Genomic DNA, 18,923 nt, shown 5'->3' with positions numbered 1-18,923 from the left:
AAAGAATTTTAAAAGAAGAAACAGTTAAGGGGATAAAGAGAGGGCATTCTAGATATTGGGAACAGTAAGACTAGATGTATAGAGCTAAAAATATGCACACATTTCCAACAAGAAAATAATCTATAGTAAGTAAAATAATAAAGAGCGGGTGGGTAATTAGCATGGAAAGGTAGCTCAGAATCACATGAAAGGTTCTGAACACCAGGTCCGAGGACTCCATAATTATTTTAGTAGACAACAATGCAGAATTCTTAAACCAGTTAAGGAGAAAAATATGTTCTAAAAGAAGCCAAGTTTTGGAGACCTTTTCTTTCAAAGGTACTTTACAGCACTCAAACCTACCAACTTTTAGTGGACAAGAGTAATTCAGAAGAACCAACACCAGATTAAGTCAACACTTCCAGAACTGTGATGGAGTTGTACGTTTTAAGAGGACTCTAAGATTTCTAATTATGCTCTTCACTCAAACAGAAACTGCTTATTTGAACAGAAACGTTTTAAGTGAGAGAGATGTGGGAGGGTCTAAGAAGTTCTAAATAAATGCTCTTTCAGACTCACCTCAAGAGAAACGAGACCAGACACATCCTCAGGGATCTTTGTGAGCTGATTAGTGGCTAAATTCAATTCTACCATACTGGTCCAAGTTCCAAAGTCCAAGGGAAGTGATGTCAACTGATTGTCCTGGCAAAAGCAAAAAGCAGCATCCAAAGGGAGAAGCACAAAAACAAAGCCCCATGTATACCCTCTATGGAAAGAGATTTTAAAACTGAAACCCTATTTCCTTTTTCTGATACCCAAATACAGAAAGAAAAAAAAGCAACAAAAACTCTAACCCTCCAAAGTTTTTCCTATAGTAATTAATTTTCATTTTGAGGTTAAACTGAAAGTTTGTTCCCTATGTGATGATCTGTATTAGATAAAGTAAAATACACTAATAGATTGAAACTTGAGATTTCAAAGGTCCTGATGATAAGTATGATGTTTTCTATATTTTGTAATAATGTACAGATATCACTGAATAAAATGTGGATGCTCATTAATACAATGGAAGAAGAAACATCTAATTACAGTCCATAAGGAAACCAGATAAGCTCAGCAATTTTTGAGATTCGGAGCCATAAAGGAGAGAAGTCTTACTTAATAAGACAGCAAATTACATCACCATAATGCTAAGTATCCACAATTTTACTTTAAAAATTCCTAAGATGGTAAAATAATATTTATCATTGAATTTATCATAAAAACAGATGAAACAGTGTGATTTTGGTCCTAAAGTTTTTTCACATAAATGAAATCAATGGACAAATCATTTTTCATTTCTTTATTCCTTTTGCAATAAACTTATTTTTCCTTGTTACAAATGTGAAACTCATTTACTGCAAAGAATACAAATAATCAAAAAAAGACACTGAAGATCACCCACTGGGAGAAAAAATTTGCAAATCATGTATCTGAAAAGGGGTTAACATACAAAATACATAAAGAATCCATAAATCTCAATAGCAAAAACACAATCCAATTTAAAAATGGGCAGAGGATCTAAATAGAAATTGCAACAGGTACAATTTATATAAATGGCCAACAGGTACATAAAAAGATGTCAACACCACTAGTCACCTGGGAAATGCAAATCAAAACCACAATGAGGTATCACCTCACACCTGTCAGAATGGCTAGTATCAAAAAGACAAGAAATAACAAGTGCTGACAAGGATGTGGAGAAAAAAGAACTCTGCACTGTTGGTGGGAACTGCAAACTGGTGTAACCACTATGGAAAACAGTTATGGAGGTTCCTCAAAAATTTTTAAAAGAACTACCTTATGAACCAGCAATTCCACTTCTGGGTATTTATCTGAAGAAAACAGAAGTAACTACCTTAGAAAGATATCTGCACCTCCATGTTCACTGCAGCATTATTTTTAATAGCCAACACAGGGAAGCAATCCATGACATATTAGTGGATAAAGAAATTGTGGTATATATATATATATACAAAATGGAATAGTATTCATCCACAAAAGAGAATGAAATCCTCCCATCTGTGACATGGATGGCACTTGAGGGCTTTATGCTGAGTGAAATACGTCAGAGAAAGACAAGTATCATATGGTCTCACTTATTTGTGGAATCTTAAAAACAAACAGCAAGCTCATAGATACAGATAACAGATCAGTGGTTGCCAGGGGCAGGGACTCAGGACTGGGTAAAATGGGTAAAAGGGGTCAAAAGATACACATTTTCAGTCTAAATAGGTCATGGAGATGTAATGTACAGTATGGCAACTATAATTATACTATATTGCATATCTGAAAATTGTTAGAGTAAATTTTAAAAGTTTACATCAGAAAAAAAATATCCTGTAACTATGTATGGCAAAGGATGTTAACTAGACTTAACTCTGGTGATCATCCAGCAATATATACAAATGTTGAATCATTATGCTATATACCTGTAATTAATATAATGTCATATGTCAATTATACCTCAATAAGAAAAACAGAAATATTAAAAGGACATTTTAAATAAATAATTATATTAATTCTGATATTATAATTTATTGATTGATATTCATAGATAAACATTATATTTTGGTAAGCAGTAGTTATATGAATACATATACATCTACAAATAATATATAATTCAACACATTAAAAACAGCTTTTAAAAACTATGTATGGAAAGAGTCTTACTTGCTTTAACTTTTTTCTACTTAATAAATTGAGAATATTTCAGCTAGTAGTTAAAATTCTTCTAGACTACTGTATTATTTTTAATGGCTTCATAGTCTTCCATTGAAGATAATAGTATTTTTAGAAAATGAAATCCCTATAAGTAAGTTGGTACCAACTATAACAGAAAGCTCTGCAATGACTATCCCCACAACTATGCGTTTATGGACATTCATGATTATTTCAGGACAAATTGCACAATTCTAAGATATTTATTATTTAATATAAATTGTTCTGAATATCCTTATTATCAGTTTAGACTTTATCAGTAAGAAACAAGTACCCATTCTCCACACTGATAGAGAAAACAGTAAACATCATTAAAATTACAGTAAAAGCAGCATTTTTCCCCCAATAAAGACTTACCTTCATATTCAGCTTACTTAATACTTTTGCTCTAGAGAAAATTCCAAATGGAATTTTATTAATTCGATTGTGTTCCATGTTGAGGGAATAGATGGTAGAAAACTGAGATGGACCACCTACTGGATATAACTGGAAGCAATTTCTAGCTAAGGTCAAACTATTCAGTTTCACAAGACTTGATAAAAGGCTCTGTAAAAAAAAAATGAAAAATTAAAGAAACATAGGAATTAGAACTGTAACAAGACTTATTCTATTAAGTATAGAGCAGCAGTCCCAAACACAAATGACTCGAAGGGTTCTGCAAGTAACAGACGACACAGACTGGTTGGGCCAGTCCTAGGAGGCCTTATCGAGGACAGTTACTACTTGGCTCTAGTTAATTGTTGCCTTGCAGGAATGTGGAGCGATGGTAGTCAGATTTCCAGATTTTACAAGAAACAAGAGACTCATTTGCTTATATGAATCCTCCTGATTTTTATTATTTGACTTCAATTGATTTAAAACACTATATTGAGTAAAGAAACCATATCTGCGGGTAAGAGGTATCTCATGAGTGGCCAGTTTGAGACATCTATAGAGCAGAAACTTCATTATCAAACAGTCTGGGCCTGAGTCCTGGCTCTGCCACTTGCTATGTAACCAGTCCTATCCAGGTCTTAGTTAAGTAGCTATCCCTAAATTACTAAAGATTAACGTAATGCCTGGCACACAGTTAGCTGTTACTCAATAATATCATGGTTCCTTTTAGGAACATTAAATTCAGAAAATGATAATACTTTCTGATATAATACATTTGTTTTTCCATATGGTAAAATTCTGAGGGAATATACATATATCAAACAATATTTACTTAGCAAATAACCCCAAACCTCCTTACTTCAACCTCCCACCATATAACTACAGTACTAGGTTTTAGGAATTTTTAAAAGAGTCTCTGCCATTAAGAAGAATAAGCCCTCATGTTTAGAGAAATAAAGCACACAGGTGGGAAAAAGAAAATGATATATAACTGTATATAATCAGAAATAAATTATATAGAATAGGCTCTTGCTATTCAAAGTCTGGTTGAAGGAAGAGCAGCATCAGTACCCCCTGGGAGCTTGTTAGAAAGGCAGATTCTTGGGTCTCACTCCTACAGAATCATAACAGGAATCTTAACAAGCTTCTCAGGTAGTTTGCGTGCTCATTAATGTTACCCTGGTGTAGGTTATAAAACAGTTTTAAATCTAGACTCTTAGTAGCTTGTGATTTTGGCAAGTTATTTCTCTGAATTTTAGTTTATTCATTTAACAAGTGCTTAAATTTTAAGACCCTTCTCTATTTAAATTCAAAGAAAAGAATACTGGAATCACTGGAAAAGGAGGAAGGAGCCTGAGTGAGCTAGATCTTGAAGGATGAAAAAAAAACCAAAACATTTAAATATTGAGAGAAGTAGAAGATAACATCCTGGATTGACGTAAAAGCCCAAGCAGAGAGAAAACAAGCAGTGTGAGATGTGTGTTCAATTTTAAACAAATAATGTTCAAATTTCAGCTGTCCACCATGAGGAAACTGAAGACAGTCTCTGAGGTGTCAGTTGATTTGGAACGCCAGCTGAAGGAATGAAATAACCAAATAACTGAAGGTGTAATTAATTATACAGTGAACTGAAACTTGTTCTTTATACTGAACACTAAGAAGCCACTCAACATCTGTCTGTTGGTGTACACAGACGAAAGAAGAAAACACAGATAAGAGTGGTAAGAAAACTTCACGTGGCAGTCAATTCAAGAAAATGTCTACATCCTACTTAACTGAAAATAGTTTTATTGAGTCCCACGGCAAAAAAATGTTATTTTTATTATTCTTGCAGCTGACTTTATTGAACTGACATTTTTCTTTGAAAAAATGGTGATATCCAAATATACTAGAAAATGAGCAACAAGAAGGCACCTACCTCTCCAACCTTTCATTCTTAGTTTACATTGTAAAAAGTCTGGGGGTTGTTATCATTGCTCTAGAGTCAGACACACCTGGGTTCCCATCTTAGATCTTTTACTTACCTATTTTGGTGAACTAATTAGATACTCAGTATCTTTCTTACAATATTCCCAGGAAAATATTTAAGGCAATAAATCTGTCCAAAAATAATAACTTCACTTAAGTCTTATTTCCTTACCTATTTGGTAAGAATACCCTAATAACTAGTAGGATTATAGTGAGGATTTAAATGGGATAATACATATAGAACTCCTAGCCTTATGCCTTGAGCACTTGAGCATATGTGCTTAAATTCCTTTTCCTATTACATTAAAACTAGTCCATCTTCAGATAGTCTTCAAATGGAAAAGCACACAATCTGCTAGTTCTAATTTCAGCACTATAATGAACCCCAACTGAAAAACACTTCCCTGATTTTTCTTGCTTTACCCAGCATGAAGGTCTAGTAAGTGCTGTCTAATGGATTTTATTGTTTTCCTTATTGTGCTTATTATAAATGCAGATAATTACATATTTGCATTAGGAATACGCTGTTTCCAAAGCACTTAGGTTACTTTTAAGTAAGACTTAATGTTTTCCCATATCTGGACAAAGCCAATCAAAGGTTTCCTGAACAGCTTCTCTATCTGAAAATGGGTCAATTTAAACACACACACGCACACATCCCTTCTCCTACAACCAGAATGAAGAGAGCTGTCCTCTTTATAATTCTCTCACCAAAAATAAATCCTGACTTATTTCTGTCACAAAGTATTATATGTGAAAGTACTTAGCACAATGTCTGTATACTAAACCAATAATTATTAACTGACAATAAGACTAGATACATTAAAAAATTTTTTAATTTCACATTTTGTAAAATCTGGTATACTCCCAGTCTTTATATTTAGGCATACTGACATTGTAAAAGCAGTCAATCTTACTTAAACTCACAAATCACACCCTAAACGAATCCCAACAATGTCTAAGTAATGTGTTAGTTGTTTGCATTATGGATATGAATCACTGTTATAAAAGGGGATAACACTCAAGAGTAGAACCTCACCTATTTTGACCATTCTAAATTATTACTGCCACAGAAAGAAAGTCAGTCTAGTTGTCAGGGCTATATATACAATACATGGAGTCTATTCCTTATCCCATTTACACTGATACTAACAATAGTACTCTTTGCCACAGGAGAGATACTGTCATAGTGGTTTTAGCGGACTGGTACAGCCTAGAAACTACAATCCAGGGAAATTCATTTTTGTACTCTGACCGAACTGCTTTCTGAAAACACAAACACCCAAATTAGTGAGCCAAATTAGTAAGTGCTACTTTATTTCTGTATCCCTAAGAAAAAACTCAACTGAATAAATTTACCTTATCAAGTCATTATTAAAACCCTATAGCTTCACCTACTCGAAATTATTCTTTATAAATCAAAGCATAAATCTGAAAAACATTCATCCAAAGCACCTTTATTCTTATTTCAAATACACACACACCTGGAAAAACTTGTAACAGTCTAAACTTAATACAGCGATTTATGTAAAACATTTTTAATTGTTAGGAAAAAAAAAGACTTTCCAAAGCTCAATCAATCTGTAAGTCCACAATTCCATTCTTTTATTTGTTAAAATACAACAGTAAGACATTATGCTTGAATAAGCAGAAGCAAACACACAAGTTGCTTGGTATGTTAAAATAGTAGGTAGCAAAAGAAGGAAAGGCAAGAGTGGAAATAAAGTTAAGAAAGTCAATTTAGAAAGAAGAGTATTGCATCTTGCCCAATTAACCTTGAAACAAAATAATTTTTCTTAAAGAACCAACAAAATCAAAATTAAAAGTAATGTGTTGAAAAATAACAGATTTTGGTGACTGGTATATGCTGAATAGTATTTACCTTTAGTATTACTGTATAAGCAGAGTAATAATTTAGGTCACAGGAGTGTTGCAGCTAATATTAATCTGATTAATAGTTTCATTTAGTTCATTCTTTTCATTCACCATCTTTCTACAGTGCCTTTTTTCTTTTTTAGAACTGAACTGGGTTGGGGAGTTGAATTTTTAAATCAGCCATGCAGCTTTTCCTTAATAGCTTTTATTCATAGTTCCCAAAATGATATGAGAAAGATTTACATGGTGCCTTTTAAAGGTGAATGTAGCACACTGATTTTCCACCTTGGTTTCTCCCTTCTGCACATTAAAATCAAAACAAATTATTATGCCCCTTTAATCATGCCTATTCTTTCTACTCTGGATTTTTATCTTCATGATATCTGTATATCTGCAGCACACTATTTAAGCAAATCTCAATCATCAAATTATTTACCTAGCTCTAAAGATTTACTAGTTTTCCCTTCATTATCTTGCAGACTTGTTTCAAGAGTTTACCATAATCCACTTCTTACCTCTGGTAAAGTAGAAATGTTATTGTTCTCTAAATTTAATTCTTCAAGTGCACTGCATTTTGCCAGTGATCTGGGTATTGCTGACAGTCTGTTATATCTCAAACCAAGACGACTTAAACTAGACAGGTTTCCTGTAAACAGAAAAAAAGTTATTTTTTTAAATTTGATGAACCTGTTACTGTCCTAGGCTATCAATCAGATACTTACGAATTACTGTGAGGTACTATTTCACCAAGATCTTTAACTTCTAGTACCAAGAAACTATACCCTACACTCTATTAATCAGGACAAAATTGAAACCATTCTCATGCTCACTTGCCTTAGGGAAATAATGAAATACGCAGCTGTAAGTCATTCATTCAAAATGAATGATTAGGAAGTACTGGCATACTATAACAACAAATTAACCTCTGGATAAAGCTTAATTGAGTAACATCAAAGTAGTATATAAATTTATACCAGTTATCCCATTTGTATCTATGTGATAATGATCCAATATAAAACAAGTGGTTATAACATGGCATAAAAATGACCATGTAATTTTGAAGTAGAAATTTCCAAGTTTCTAAAATGGTATTATTTAAAATAAAAGATGTATGACTATTTTGTGAGACCAGGAGGTTCAATATTTTCCATGAGTTTTAAGTATAAACATTCCAAAATTACTCTGAAAAGTTGACTTGATGGTAAAAAAATTTCCCAAAATAACTTCTTAAAAATTACAAACCAAAGTGAAAGTTATAGGCTTTGTTATTATCTAAGCATATTGAGCTTGTGCACAAATTAGCTACTACTGAAATATGAGCATTAAAATAGGCACTTTCTAGTTTTATTACTCAGACTACATGGCAAGCAACATATAAGCTAGATGGATGAATGTACTGTTATCGGCTATCACAATAGGTTTAAATCAATTTCCCAAACAATATACATTATAAAATAAGTTCATTTTGATACAAAAAAAAAAAAGAGGTAACAATAATGAGAGATTAGTTCAATGTATTTCTTTGTCATGCCTGGTTAATTTCTTTTCTGACTTCAAATTATAACATACTAAAACATTTTTAGATGGGCCAGGTTAAAATGTCAAATGTAGCCTCTAGTTTTAAATTAAACAGTATTATCAATGTTAGAAATTATAAAAGTGATGCTTGTGTCACACTTAACTTTTTGGAGTCAAATATTTTGATACCTTTCCATTTTAAGCAACTTCCCAATGTTTGTCTCTTTTTGCTTTGACCATTTTTCAAAAAATTGTATGAATAACTTTCTTAGATAAAACATTACTGAAATACTTAACAGAAAACATATATTAGCCTATAGCCTTGAAACCCTGGGAGGCCAGTCACTATGCTTCATAACCTTTATTTAGTTATCACTCAACTGCATCTTCCTCTCCTGCTGAAAAAAATTAGTGATTGAAGTTATAAGAAATGACTAAGTGGAGCTAATTTTTACCTTTTACATTTTCAAGGTAAGAATTAGTCATTACAATGAAAACACTGATAATTCTATACCATAAATCTAGTCAACTATAATGCAGAGTAACTTAGCAACCATTTCAATTCTTGCGATTTCGGAAGTATCCCATACTCATTTACATTACTTACTTATAATAGTGTTTGGAAACTGGGTCAAGAATTTGCGGTTCTGATTAAGTAAAATTCCAATAAGCAGAAAACTGAATTCCAAAGCAACAACAGTTAACTACCACTTAGCAAAGACAAATAAATTTTGTCTTTAAAGTGCTTTCTAAATTACCTAAGGATGCTTCACTAGGTGTCTTTCAGAAGACACTCTGGTGAGATGTGTCAATTTTGGAGCCGAAAAAAAAAAAAAGCAGAGGACTGAATGACTTTGCAAAGCCCCAAAAAAGCTAGAGATTAGAAATAAGGCAAAAGTTTACTATTTTTTTTAATAGGGCTTATAGACTATTTCTGATTGATATAACTTCCTAATTTAAGCTTGGAGTCTTAAGATTCTGCCAACCATTTAGAAGCAGAATTTGCTAGTATATGTAATATTAAAAATAAAATATGAAGACTCTCAAGAACAGGAAGGAATCAAAATGTAAAGTCAGGAACCTGGGTTTTATTCTCTTTGGTCAATTGTACATCCTTCAGGTGCACTGTTTTTTTTCCCATGTATGAAATGCTGTGTCCCAAATAGCATAAGGGCTGATACTTTGGGATGTTTTTGTTGTTTCTTTGAAATTCCTGGATGTATCAATTTTTACTTATCATTTTACTCATTCAATAAAACTATATGAACAAGAAAAAGAAAAGAAAGGGCAAGAATATTTACTACTGCTATCACTGCACTATGACACTGAATATGAAACAAATATTACCGAAAAGTTGGGTTGGCAGAAAATAATCTGCTTTATGATGAACTATGTTAATTAGCCATATTTCTAAATGGCCAAAAATGGGGACAACCTGTATGTGCAAGAATAGGCAAATAATTATTTAAATTGAAGGTATCATAATGTAACAGAAAAAAACAAAGGATTTTTATGATCTCTGTCACTCTGGGCAAGTTAAGTCTATTTCTTCATCTGTAAAGTGAGGATAATGGCAAATATCTGATAGGATTACTCTGAGGGTTAAAACTAATGTGTGTAAGATACTAAGTACAGTGACTGATACATAACAGATGTTCAAAACATGATTTTATTCTGTGGTATGTCTATATTTTGCTGTATTCTGTACTGTTAGGCTGGAGGAAGGAAAAACAAGGACATGCAAACAGAACAGTGAGATGCCATAGGGGGAAACCGTGCCTTAAATGGAAAGGGGACAGCTCTTCCTGAATTCCATCCTTCTGATGTGCCAGCTAAGACCCGGATGTCAGCGTCCTTCCTCTTGGAAGGAAAAAAAGTTTCTAGTTGTCTATTATGTCACCTTTAGCCAATCATACCTCTCCACGCCCCCTAGGACAGCTTGTCCACTCCTCCCCCTCCTAATCCCTTATAAGCCCCCACCTCCCTGACCAGGTGTGACTTCCCCCGGCCTGTAATACCCAGACAGCAGAACATCACCTGGGAGTTGCACTCATATAAACTACCTGGCCCTTTGTTGCCTCTCTTTGTCTGCTTATTTCGGCTAAAATTTATCTTACATTTGGTGCCAAAATCCCGGGAAGGAGCGTGAGCGCGGGGCCCCAACCAGCCACTGGTGGCCCCACCCTCTCCTTCCCCGACCCAGGACCTCAGCCTGCTCTCCACTGCATGGACTATTTTCTGGTGAGTCCCTCAGTTTCCCCCGGTCTGTTTCCCTCCCTAACTCCATTTCACCTGGTCCGTTAGAAATCGTATGTACGTCCAGGTGGGGCATCCGGTCCCTGGGCATTCGGCCCACCCTCTGCGGACATCTGGCCTGCCCCTGGCCCTGCGGTACAGGAGACATCCCTACCCCAGGCCCCAGGACGTCTGCTGGCATCCGGCCCGCCCCTGGCCCTGCAGTGGGGGAGACGTCCCTACCCCAGGCTCCCAGGACATCTCCCCTGACTTGGTGCACTTGGGACGCTGGGTGCTCCTCTCAGCGGGATTAGTTGGGAAGTGGCACAGACATGGGAAAACAGCCCTCAAAAGTGGAGGCTCAGACCCCGTTGCAGTGTCTCATTTCTAACTTGGCTACTCTATATTTGTCCCGGGAAGTTCGCAAATAGAAGCTAGTCTTTCTTTGCTCTGACGCCAGGCCTCAGTATCCTTTGGACAATCAATCTCGCTGGCTCCCTGCGGGAACTTTCAATTTTAGCCTCCTCACCAACTTGATTAATTATTGCCACTGGTGCAGAGAGTAGAGTGAAATCCCATATGTGCAGGCTTTTTGGACTTTGCGCTCCTGCCCAAACCTTTATGTTAAGTGTTCAATGACTCAGGTTCTACTAGTCCGATCTCCAGTTAAAGATTGTCAGCCTCTTAGTCTTCCCAGTCCTTCTTCCTTTTCAGATCCGCCAGAAGACCTCAGTCGCCCGCCTCCCTCAGCTCGCGATCCCCTCCCCCTCTCTCCACCACCATCTTTAAGTCCTTTGTCTTCACACGTATCGCCGCCATCTTAAAGTCCTACATTCTCAACCATGCCGTTGTCCTGCTCTCCTCTTCCGGTAGCTGCACCACCACCTCCCCCTCTCCTTCCTCCTTCACCGCCCTCTTCCCACACTGGTACACGCTCCTCCCACCCTCTGGTTCCAGAAGCCACAGACAGGAAGCTGAGGAGAGGGAAGGCAACTGGATATCAGTGACTCAAGTCTTTATATCGGTTTGTCTGTCTGTGTATATGTTTTTGTGTGGGGAGTGTTTCTGACTGTAGTTGTTGTATCTCAGTTTGTATGTTTGTGTGTCTAGGTGTATGGATGAAAAATATTTTCCTACCTTCGGATAGAATTAATAAAAATTGATTTAAAAACAAGCACTTGTGAAAATTGGGCATTCTAAAACTTCCAGAAAATCTGATAAAAAATGTTAAGCATTAATGCTAATTTGGGTTTGGCTGAGGCAGGCATGTCCTTGTGGTTATCAGCTGCCTAAGTTTACCTAAGGTCATTTAAGTTGATGTTATCTGCTAAATCTTTTAAGAATAAAATGCTTAAAGGCTTGGCTTTATCTAATATTCAGTAAAGGTCTTGTAAGTAATCTAGCATAGTTGTTACGAATGAGTGAACTAAATAAGTGTGGCAAGTGAACACCTTCTTAATTGTGTGTTACAGTGTGTATACCTACCTGCAGCCTGAGAATCTTTGTAGTAACTTAAAACCTTAAAGTTTTGCTAAGTTAAGAAGATATACTTTATGTTTAGTGAGAGATTGTGCTGTAAAGCTCATAGTTACAGATATTATGAAAGGTTCATAAATTTGTCAATCTGAAGAATGCTAGTGTAACAGTTTACAATAGCCTGCTTCTCAGTGTTCACTAAAAAGTAAGGTACCTAATGGTTTTAAGTTCTAATTAAAACTACTTACAGTAATAAGGAAAACATTTCTGCATGCTAAAGAATGTGTCTTTTGTTAAAAGAATGTAACTTTTTTCTAAAGTATAGCTGTTTATTTAGAAAGAAAAATCTAAATGTAAAAAGGTTGTAGAAAGTTTGTGGAAGAATTTAATATGCTATATAAAATTAAAGTAAATGAGTCTCGGTATCAAGTACACAGCAAAATTAGAATTTTGTTTTCAGTTAAAAAGACAAAGTTTTCTTAACTGTTAGTCTGCTCCTAATATTGAAAGATTGCAAAAAGTTCTCTAATTGTTTTATCAAAGCAGTTTCTCATGCTTAAAGTCTCAATGAGTTGTCAGAGTATTTAAGAAAATAAGATTTTAATATTAAAAAGACTAAAAGCTAAAGTTTGCTAACAACTGTGTAACCTTCTTTATTTGCCTTTGAGGTATTTTGTTGTCATTCTAGTTAAATAGATAAGTATTGCTTCATGGCAACCTATAATCCTATTTAAGCAAGTGCCAAAGAAACTTTCTTCTGACAACTTCAAAAAGGTACTTTTACCTCTAGTTAACTCTGATATTTTCCAGAGGGCCCCTGGAACATGTCAGAGGAACTTTTTCTCATTGGAGAAAGTATTTGGCTAATTTAGCTTATTTATCTGATATATAATTACCTGCTTAATTACCTAGAAAGCACTGTCAAAAAGAATAATGCTAAACTTTGTTACTAATTGTTTAGTGTTACAGAAATATCAGAATTTCCTTATGTCAACTGTCTTACAGTAAGCTCTCATCGAATCTTTAACCATTGTCATTTGTAAGTCTTTTATTATTTATAGTCACTGTTTTATTACTCTTAAGCTAGTGAAGAGCTAGATTTCAGCAGAACAGGTATTAGTTACATAGGATTAAGTAAACTAAGGAAGATGATTTTGTGGCTTTTTGTTTCAAATGTTGATAAAGTGTTTTAAGCTTTTTCTAAGCTGACAACAGTTTAGTAAATGACTGCCTTTATAAGCAGAATTGAAACTTTATCTTTCTCTCTACCTGATCCCTCCAGAATTTAAAAACTCTCAGTGACTGTTTTTATATTTCATGGCAGTATGTTTATTTGCACAAGTTCAATAAGAATCTGCTTTCCTTGTAAGGGGACCAATTAAAAACACTGGTTATATTACCAAGGCTTTGACTGGAACGTCATACCTAAGAGACACGTGTGTAAACTCAGATATGAACAGACAGCTTTAAGGAACTAAGATTGACTTTATAAAGCCAACAAAGCCCCTTAAAAGAACTGGCCTGGTACCTTGCTTACAGTTACCAGCAGCCTTACCAGGTGAGTAAGGAAGGTCACTGCCTGGCAGGTGCAGGAACCTCAAGAATGTCTTGCGAACCTCAGAGAAGAGAGGAATTCACCCAAATGTACAGGTACTGCAGGCACAACCTGATGGCAAGTCTGGTCTGGCTTTCTGGCCTCAAGAAGCCTTTAAAAGTCCAATCTGAAATTCCTTATAAGAAGTTCCAGCAAAGCATATTTAAAAGAGCCTATGTAATCAATTGCTCTTCTTGCTCCACTTATGCAAATAATCAAGCCAACTGTTAATTATTTTCTTAATCTGGCTACTTCTAATAAAAATGAGGGTGATTTTAGAGAAAAGTATTGTTTCAATAATGCAGTCTTATCTATACTAAATCCCAATACTAGTCACTGAGATGTAAACTTGATCCAGAATTCCAGTCCCCCATAATGGCCTGGCTAATGCCCCTACTGGGCCCCTTAATAACAGTTTGTGGTTTACTCTTAGTTGCCCCTTGTGTTCTCAGGTTCCTCCAACAGCAGCTAACCCAGATGACCCGGGTTTCCATCAACCAGATGTTACTTCACCATTACACACCTCTTCCCACTGAACCCCCTCCTTCAGCCTAATACCAGCCTCAAATCCCCACGACACGCCTTGTCAGCCAGAAGTAGACAGATCGAGTCATCGCCCATTATGACCAAAAGTCTGGAATGTTAGGCTGGAGGGAAAAACAAGGACATGCAAACAGAACAGAGAGATGCCATAGGGGGAGAACAGACCAGACCCTAAGGTCTGTGCCTTATATGGAAAGGGGACAGCTCTTCCTGAATTCCATCCTTCTGATGTGTCAACTAAGACCCGGATGTCAGCCTCCTCCCTCTTGGAAGGAAAAAAAAAGTTTCTAGTTGTCTATTATGTCACCTTTAGCCAATCATACCTCTCCACGCCCCCTAGGACAGCTTGTCCACTCCTCCCCCTCCTAACCCCTTATAAGCCCCCACCTCCCTGACCGGGTGTGATTTCCCCGGCCTGTAATACCCAGACGGCGGAACATCACCTGGGAGTTGCACTCAAATAAACTACCTGGCCCTTTGTTACCTCTCTTTGCCTGCTTATTTTGGCTAAAATTTACCTTACATGTACCTACTGAAATTACAAATTACATTACAAAAAAATGTTAAGATGTGAAAGACTAAGCTACAATGTTAAGTTAAAAAAGCAAGATAACAAAATCTGCATTTTGTAAATGTAAAAAACATGCATGCAAAAAGTGGAAAGAAAACATCAAAACAAGTTATTTCTGCATGGTAGAACTACAGAAGGTTAAAATTTTTTTCTTTCATATTTTTTCTAATTTTCTATAGTTTTGTAATTTAAAAACATCCTTTTGATAAAAAGTCTGTAATTCTAAAATCATTTTAATTTTAAAACTGATACCTTTATACCACCCTTTTCTGAAAATTTTAAATCACAAAGATGTTTATACTAATATAGAGGTTAAGACACTTGGACACTATACATTGTAAGGCTCATCTTCTTCATAAAGTGAGAAAATGAGCTTAATTGTGGAAATAAAACAGCATGGTGGCTTGAAGTTTTCAACAGCCAACCTTATTAAGAAAACAAAAAAAAAGACAAAGAGAAAGACGCAGGAGGCAGCAATAGGAGCCATCTGAGAGGAGGCAGCATGAATTCCAGCATTAAGATATGTGAAGTTACTTGTTAAAGTCACCAAACAGTAAGTGGCAAAGAATCAGACTCAACTCGCTTCTATTAAATAACCATTCTTTTAAGATCTTCACTGACCTTGTTTCAGTTAGCTTGTTTCCTTTTGACAAAGACGCATGATATGGTCATTCTTACCCCCAAGCTATGTGACTGTCCATGCTGTTGTGCTCATGGAATACATTTTTATTCCATATTGAGTTCAACACATTTGTTCATGAAGCTTTCCCTGGTCAATGTATCAGATCTTGTTGCTCTCCCTGTAAACTGGACTCATGGCCACATATTGTTTTTACTATAAGCTGGCATTTAATTATATTTGGTCTTTTGTTGTTAGTTGTTTCTTGGATTAGCTACCTCCCCCAAAACACTGAAAACTCTTTAAGTGAGAGACCTTGTTATGTATTCCTATCTCCCCATGGAATTTGTTTCAGTATTAAGCACACAGCAGGTATTCATTCATACTACTAATAAACAAAGAAGCTAAAACATTTCACTATTTGTCCTCCTTCCAATTAGGAACAAGATGCAAAAATGTAAGATTAGAGGAAAGGCTTTGACCAATTCTCATTTTACAAAACAGCATGTCTATGAAACATAGACTTTACTGTACATGATTTAAAACTATATATCAGATTCGCCTGGTCTCTCTGAATACAAATTCATTCTCCCACAAATATTTGCAATAATTTTTTCTGGGACACCCAACTTCTACACAGCTCATTTTTAGATATCAGCCAGAGAGAAAGAACAATTCTAATTCACTGCATTCCTCCCACCACACCAAATAACTTTTTAATTACAAAATATATGAATGCATCTTAGTCTCTTCCCCAGATAACCATGATTGGTAGTCTAATATGTACCTACTGAGACCTTTCTCTATGCATTTACTTACATATATACAATACAGGGATTTTTTTATAGATGGGATCATTCTATATGCTATTCCTCCTGTAACAGGTCATAGAAATATTTTCTTGTGAGTAAATAGTGATATACCTCATTTTATGTAACCATTGTGAAGTAATCTAAGATATGTAAACCATTATCTCTTTAATCATTCCCCAACTGGTGGCATTTGTTTCTAATTTTTAAGAAGGAATTCTGTAATGAACATCCTTACATATTATCTTTGTGTAAAATATTTCTGATGTGTCAGAAGATACAGATATTTAAAATTTTTATAGATAGAACCATAAGGCCATATTTCACTCCCACCATAAGTTAAGGACAGTGCCCATTTACTATACTGTTTCAAAATGGGTGGTTTTGAAGCCATTCAAATTCCAATGGGGAAGGAGGGAAAGAAAAGATTAATATTTTATCCCTTGCCTATTCTACACCCATGGCGACTATAGTTACAAGGCTAGTGAAGGCGAAATTTTCCTATAAGCAGTGATAACATCTGACTCTAAAGAACTTCAAAATCTTCTGATAAAATTTTAATTTGCTGTATGAAATTGAAGCTAAAAGAAGCAGTCAACCTTAAAAAAGAACTAGAAATAAATAAGACCATCCCTTTCTTTTCTACATGCCACTGCTTTCCTTAGGAAGAAAGCTGTTCCTCTGTAAGAAAACGGCTGAAGTATTCACCAAGGGGTCTTTGAATTCTACCCAAAGAGGAAAGGCCTTGTTAATAGGAGTAAGCCCCATTAACTTTGGTGTCAACTGACATGTCTCATTCATCATGGCTTGTAGTAGAATAGTAGACAAATATAATATTTTAACCATTTTTAATTCTTACTGAACCCTAAAAGCTTCCTCCGTTAACAAATATTAGTATGGTAACCAAATTCTAAACACTTACCAATTCAAAAATACAACCAGATTCCTGAAACTTCTCTTCCAATAATAGAATAACTTCCTTCACACTTTTAAAATCAGAATAGGTTTCTGAAACTTACAAAATGAAAATGATGTAGTGTAATTGCCACATGACATCTAGCACTAAAGTTAGCAGCTTTTTAAACAAAAAATGGTACCTCCAACTTTCCTAAAATTTTTCTTTCCCTCCCTTTTTTGGTGGGTTAGAAAAATAATGGCATCTTTACTAAGGAACTCTAGTTAAAGAATGTCACCTGAACTTAGATGATGAGATCCTGAACCTCAAACCTGAACCTGATGTCGTAGGGGGATGAGACACTGGGGCATCTTGGGAGGGGGTATATTTTGAATGTCAGAGTACTATAAATCATTTTGACCAAGGGGCAGACTGTGGAGGATTTAAGACATATAGATCCTTTGACACTCTTCCCATTGAGAGATGGGGGTCTTTGTCCTTTCCCCTTGAATCTGGGTTGACCATAGTCTTCCTTTTAACAACTAAAATGCAACTGAAGTGATGCTGCATGGTTTCTGAGACCAAGTATAAAAGGGGATGCAGCTTCTGCCTTGTTCACTGGGACACTCATGCTCTGAGTCCAAGGCCATCTTGTAAGAAGTCTGACTACCCTGAGACCACCATGTTGCGAGGAAGCCAAGCATCTCCAAAAGGCTTCAAAAGGCTTTCAAATCAGTAGTTCCAGCTTTCAAGTCTTCCCAGTCCAAGTTTCAGTCTCCTGAGTGAATGGGCCTTCAGATGACTCCAGTTCCCAGCCCTTGAGTCACCACCAACCTTCCCAGCTGAGGCCTCAGGTATTGTGGAGCAGAAAAAAACCATCTGCTTTGTCCTCTCCTAATTCCTGATCTAAAGAACCCGCGACCATCATAAAATGGTTGTGGTTCAAGTTTGGAGTAGATTGCCATATAGCAATCATGACCAGAAAATAGGGAAATCTTAATTTTGTAAATGTGTCATGGAAAGAACACATCACTTGGGACAACTAAGGGTTTATTCCTTTACAAATGAATATCATTTTCTATAATTTCTTTTTATTTTATGTTAGAAGAATATTTACTTAGACATGTTTTCCAGCTTCATTAAATGTAAAAAAAATATTCTTTTACTTTCTTAAGTAAAAATGTAATCTATGAGAATATGCAATTCTGATGAAGAAACTCACATCTGCAAAATCTTACCACTTCTTGAGAGCATGACATGTTCAAAGGGTGATCCACATTTTGCCAAAATCCACTGCTCTCAGCAAAATCAAAGAAGTGAAAAAAATTAAGTATGGAATATCAAAACTCTCTTGCCAGAAAAAAACATTACATCAGAAGTTTGGCATTTACTGTGATTCATCCCCTACAGTGGTTTCAACTCTAACCTCTTTCAATGAGTGGTTTTAACCACAAACTAAACTGTAACCTAGAAATCAAGCCATAGCTTGCTTTAATGTTGAGCCATTGTGACTAAGAAATAAAATCAATGTTGCTGAGCTTTTGTGTAAAAGTGTAGGCTGATCATTGCCAATCTCTGGCTTTTAGCATTTAAGTGCTTAACTTTGTAAGCTGCTCTGTGTTCTGCTCTGACAGCTTGTTTTTTTATGCTGTCAGATTTTTTAAATATGGCAACATCAAATGGCTATGAACTAAAATTAGAAGCTT

The 18,923-nt window shown here is 35.6% G+C and overlaps 1 protein-coding gene across 1 annotated transcript in view; it reads right to left on the bottom strand.

The window, feature by feature from the left end:
• The window catches only part of SHOC2 (SHOC2 leucine rich repeat scaffold protein), a 109,913-nt gene that overhangs the window by 5,501 nt on the left and 85,489 nt on the right, over nucleotides 1–18,923 (bottom strand). The window contains exons 4-6 of the mRNA XM_036898757.2: nucleotides 7,473–7,603; nucleotides 3,097–3,285; nucleotides 559–681 (exon numbers count right to left, since the gene is read on the bottom strand). Of these exons, the coding sequence (XP_036754652.1) occupies nucleotides 559–681; nucleotides 3,097–3,285; nucleotides 7,473–7,603 (443 nt within the window). The remainder of the gene's footprint in view (nucleotides 1–558; nucleotides 682–3,096; nucleotides 3,286–7,472; nucleotides 7,604–18,923) is intronic.

Source organism: Manis pentadactyla, chromosome 8, assembly GCF_030020395.1.
Source record: "Manis pentadactyla isolate mManPen7 chromosome 8, mManPen7.hap1, whole genome shotgun sequence".
NCBI lineage: Eukaryota > Metazoa > Chordata > Mammalia > Pholidota > Manidae > Manis > Manis pentadactyla.
Note: the sequence above shows the minus strand (reverse complement) of the source record. Positions and strands in the feature narration are given on the sequence as shown.